Genomic DNA, 4,991 nt, shown 5'->3' with positions numbered 1-4,991 from the left:
TTACTATAAACTGAATAATTGGCACCACATATAAATGTGAAAAATGAGTGTGGTGACATTTTGGGCCATGTGTGCTATCCTTTTGGCCACTTTTGGCCATATGCAAACTTAGCCCCCAAGGCAAAGATCACATGCTTGACAATTGAATGGCTGTAGGCAAGATGGGGCCACGTCAGATCTAACGGTGGAAAATGGAAGCTGACGTGGTCCATTGAAAGCATCAAAAAATGGCCTATTTGATTTTTCCTTAATATATTGGAAATTGCCCCTTTTTTCTAACACACACGAGGGCGGTGCTGGCCCTTAGCATCTCTCTTTTAAAGCCGGTGATCGTCTGGCTTCTTCGCATCAGTGGCAATCTGCAGGTAGGTCTATTGATCCTTGTGGCTCGCTGCTTATACTGCAGTCTCTTCACTCAGGCAAGGTTGAATGATCTGATCATGTTCTAATTAGGGTTTCTCTTTCTGTTTCATGGCCTGAAATTAGGGTTTTTAAATCCAGTAACTGTGTGTGTGTGGGTGGAGAGAGAGAGAGAGAGAGAGAGCGGGCTATGGTTTCCTCCCCTTACCTGTATGCTAAATCTGAGGCCTTGTGTCAAATTAGGGTTTTGTGATGCTTCTCCCCAATTAGGGTTTTCACCAGGTTTTGCATTTTGTTGCTTCGTTCTTATTTAGGGTTTCTTATTTCTACTACCCGTAAAAGGGCGCATTACGTGTATCGAGGGTTTCTTCCCTTGACAATCGCCAGGGTTACTTGTTTAAATAGGGATTGTTCGAACTGTATATGAGCTAGGGTTTATCCCTCTTATACTACCCAGGGTTTTTTCTGTTCACTACCTGATGTTAGCTAGGGTTTCTACTTGTACAGCAGTTAGGTTTCCCATCAACGCTTGTATATGAGTTGTGAAATCGCAGTCAAGTAGGTTTCCCATCAACGAACTTGCAGTAAAGGGTTAGAACTGTCCCCCTGTATTAGTACGAGTTTCTCTCCTCCAGTACCTTTACGTTGATAACGGCTTCTTTTTGTTTATCACGTACATTGCAGTTAAGGTTTTCTCCCTTTGCATTTATGTATGTTTTCTTCAACACATCAGATAGCATAAAGCTGTGTAAGAGGGTTACAGCTTCTTTCCCTTTGTAGCCTGTGTCGCAGATTGTGTTATTTTCCTGCATACATGTTCATCTTCTCCCCTTTCTATGTAAATGTCAAGCAATCTACATGAATGACCGTATGTATTTATGTGTGTGCATATGGAGTTTAGACATAAATCTATTTCTGTTAGATCAAATAGTTTCTGGATTCACCAGCTGTCTAATTAAATGCTTTTATTGTTCCCAGGCATGGCCAGCAATGGAGTTGTCACTGTGTACGGCAATGGTGCCATTTCTGATCCGAAAAAGTCTTCGTATGCTGTCAAGGTTGGTCTTGCACAAATGCTCCGAGGTGGTGTGATTATGGATGTTGTGAATGCTGAGCAAGCACGCATTGCAGAGGAGGCTGGAGCAGCTGCTGTCATGGCCCTTGAGCGTGTGCCGGCTGACATTAGGGCAGAAGGTGGGGTGGCCCGTATGAGTGACCCTGGCTTGATCAAGGAAATAAAAAATGCTGTTACCATTCCTGTGATGGCAAAAGCAAGAATAGGACATTTTGTGGAAGCCCAGGTACTTGAGGCCATTGGTGTGGATTACATTGATGAGAGCGAGGTGTTGACCCCAGCGGATGACTCAAATCACATCAACAAGCACAATTTCCGCATTCCTTTTGTTTGCGGCTGCAGGAACTTGGGCGAAGCCCTGAGAAGGATTGCTGAAGGGGCGGCTATGATAAGAACTAAAGGGGAGGCTGGAACTGGCAATGTTGTCGAGGCTGTAAGGCACGTGCGATCCGTGCTTGGTGAGATCCGGAAGCTTCAGAGCTTAGATGACGATGAGGTTTTTACCTTTGCTAAGGAAATTGCTGCACCATATGAGCTTGTGAGGCAGACCAAGCAGCTTGGGCGCCTACCGGTTGTGAATTTTGCAGCTGGTGGTGTGGCAACTCCTGCTGATGCTGCCATGATGATGCAGCTTGGTTGTGATGGTGTTTTTGTGGGATCTGGGATATTTAAAAGTGGCAACCCTGCTCAACGCGCCAGGGCAATTGTCTCTGCAGTTACACATTTCAATGACCCCAGCATTATTGCAGACGTCAGCTGTGGTTTGGGAGAAGCCATGGTCGGGATCAACCTCAATGATAAGAAGGTGGAACGGTTTGCTGCAAGGTCTGAGTGAGTTTTTACAAAGTCTCTGCCATGAAATGAACTTGATGTCCTTAAAGCATCTCTTGCAACATGGAGGTGGGTGACATTATGATCTTGTTGAGTTATTTGAGGGATTTTTCCTAGCATTAACAAGCTATCTTGCTGTCTCTGCAGCTCTGCAGCAGCTTTGAAACTTTTTTAAAAAAATTTGTTATAATGTCCATGTAATTGAGCTGCTATTAAACTCTTCATGTCAGTGCTGGTAGCTTCGTATCTTTTCTTGTGCTCATGATTCATGCATATGCTTGTGTACTATGGTAATAGAGCAGGCTTGTTATGCATGGACATGAAAATCACAGTTTTGTTTTATGGACATGCTTCAAAGGTTAAGATCTGCAACAGTTTAAAATGAATGTTTCCATGGAGACCCTCGTGAATATTCAAGCTGCCTTCTTGTTTCCTAGTTTCTTTGACCAAACTTGGAAAGAACCAAGTGAACATCTCTACTATGCGTGTGACACATACTGTATCCATAGAAAGGTTATTATGATACAAACTTTGTGGGGTTATTGCACACATGCACACCCCCAACAGACTCGAGCACAGTTATTGCTAAAAGACAGTCGAAAACTCTGTTTGGATTTTCTCTTTCCCCCCAATGCAAATCCTCAGACATTCTTGGGTATAGAGGATCATGTTCAATTTCGTGGTGATCCATGTGTTTGGATTACCCTCATGTTTGTCGCGAGGACTCGGGATGGTATTGTGCCTTCATTGCACACTTTGTGATACAGTTCGCACACTATCCTCTCCAGGTTATCCTACTTCACACTTAATTACAATTAAATATGTTATCCATGACCACACTCCATGCTATTTCCATGCTACATCATTTCCTTGGCTGATAATGGAACTTTTAATTGTTAATGCATCTTTTTATTTTATCAAGTAACAGAGAGAGAGAGAGAGAGAGAGAGAGAGAGGACCTATATCATTCATATCGACCAGGCAATGCGTATATTTTTTGGCAGCCCCCCTGAAAAGCCAACAATGCAAAGTCCCAATGTATGCATAAACTTGGTATATATTGTGTCACGGTACGGATTAGTTAGCTGACATAGCCAAGGATTGAGCGGCACAGATTATTGCTATGGGCAAGGTTCACTGAATTGAGGTTAAAAGGTGATGAGAACTGCACACGTACAAGAGAACTAAGGTTGGCAATATCTACATGGTGACAAGATTAGGTCATGGCAATATACATGGTGGCAAAGATTATACATACCGTCTGAAGAAGGTTGTTGAAGGAAGGTGGGTTAAGCCAAGAAGACTAAAGAGCCACTGTAGTAGAGTGTATGCAAGGGGAAAACAAACGAGCTGGAGTGAAGTTGAGGTGTGGATTGCAGTCACATGTGGACACTGGAATTATATAGGAGGTGTCTCCGCTAACATGGATGAAGGTGGAGGTGGCTCTGCTTGCTATGGGGCATGACAATTGGTATCATAACCTGGTTCTATCTTTGGGGGAAGGGAAGGCATCGTGTGTGTGTGTGTGTGTGTGTGTGTGTTTTGGGGGGGCAATGACAACATTAAGTTGCCCTCCATCAGATCTATTTCACTCTACATTGGCCCACAGTTGTGGTGTTTATGCAATGTTGTGCGGGTGTGAAGTCTGAAGTCTTGCACAGAGTTGGAGCAAGTTTGGATAATGTACTGCTTGGTGGCTGCTTTTGGACATCAATTATGGAGAGCTTCACATGCAGCAACAAAAGAGCATATGGAAAAAAGGGCCTTACCCTAAGGTTTGTTTAGAGGCTGTTAGCATGTATATTTGCATGGCCGAGTAAACAATAAGTGCATGGAGGAGTTGGGTGGTGATGGCAACATCCTTTTGATCAAATGTTTGGGGATGATAACCTTTTAACTCCCAACATGTGAGGTGCCAGACTCATTGGTGGATATGCAAGTGTACTTAACATGCAAGTCTGTACACATAAGACTTTCCGAATTGGTTTTATATTCAAGCCAGTTTGTTAGTTGACAATAGCAGTTGATGAATACTCTATCGTGCACTTCTAAGGGAAAAATCACTAAGAAGGTATAGGCTTCATGATATGGGATGCACATGTTGCTTGCTCCAAGTGTTCTAAGGAAATAAGAAGTGAAGAAGCTTAAGTGTAACTCTAGCTATGGGAGTAGCATGTGTAAGTATAAGAATGAGTTTTTTTTGCTAGATGAAACTCAGGAGTTTTGTTCTTTGGGAGTTTTGCTTTGCTACCTTAGACCTTTTTCTTTGAACGTGCATGGAATTGGAGGCAAGGGTTAGGGGTTTTGCTATGGGGTGAGCCAAAAAATAAGTGTAGATTTGCAGCTTAGTAGCCTCTTGAAACCATTGATTTGGAGAAACTCCATTCCCGATCAAAGTTGACTGTGTTGTTATTATTCTGGTCGTGTTGCTTATTCATGCGTTGGTAAATCTGTGTAGGAATTTGTCTGTATTGTATGCATTGTGAACAGTGCATTATCCACCACATTCTTTTTGCCCTTTACAATGTTTTGATGTAAAAGTATGCCCTTTGCAACGCAAAAAGTGGTCCCAAAGGGCATGGCTCTTTAGACACACTATGGTGCTTCACCACAATGCTTGCAAACTGGATATCCATACTCCCCAAAAAGTGGTCCCAAAGGGCATGGCTTCTTTATATTTCCCTTCCATTGAGTCTCATTTACCATGCATGTGTGTTCAATGCCC

At 42.9% G+C, this 4,991-nt stretch overlaps 1 protein-coding gene across 3 annotated transcripts; it reads left to right on the top strand.

Annotated features, from left to right (window-relative positions):
* The first annotated feature begins 234 nt into the window (after positions 1-234).
* Positions 235-2,495, top strand: LOC147619988 (putative pyridoxal 5'-phosphate synthase subunit PDX1). 3 transcript variants are annotated; one of them, XM_086772112.1, is made up of 2 exons: positions 235-365; positions 1,339-2,495. In XM_086772112.1, the coding sequence occupies exon 2, from the start codon at positions 1,341-1,343 to the stop codon at positions 2,268-2,270; it is 930 nt and encodes a 309-aa protein (XP_086628238.1). In that variant the 5' UTR covers positions 235-365; positions 1,339-1,340; the 3' UTR covers positions 2,271-2,495. The 3 variants fall into 3 exon arrangements, with proteins under 3 accessions (XP_086628238.1, XP_086628237.1, XP_086628239.1); XM_086772111.1 differs by having other exon boundaries at positions 296-424; XM_086772113.1 differs by having other exon boundaries at positions 321-419.
* Positions 2,496-4,991: the final 2,496 nt, after the last annotated feature.

The sequence above is a fragment of the Cibotium barometz genome, chromosome 32, assembly GCF_041138505.1.
Source record: "Cibotium barometz isolate CiBa-2024 chromosome 32, ASM4113850v1, whole genome shotgun sequence".
In the NCBI taxonomy this organism is placed as follows: domain Eukaryota; kingdom Viridiplantae; phylum Streptophyta; class Polypodiopsida; order Cyatheales; family Cibotiaceae; genus Cibotium; species Cibotium barometz.
The sequence above is the reverse complement of the archived record's forward strand: the minus strand, read 5'-3'. Positions and strand labels throughout refer to the sequence as shown.

Bases quoted from the DNA above. Each gene is read 5' to 3' on its own strand.
- LOC147619988 (XM_086772112.1), top strand. From the start codon at position 1,341: ATGGCCAGCAATGGAGTTGTCACTGTGTACGGCAATGGTGCCATTTCT.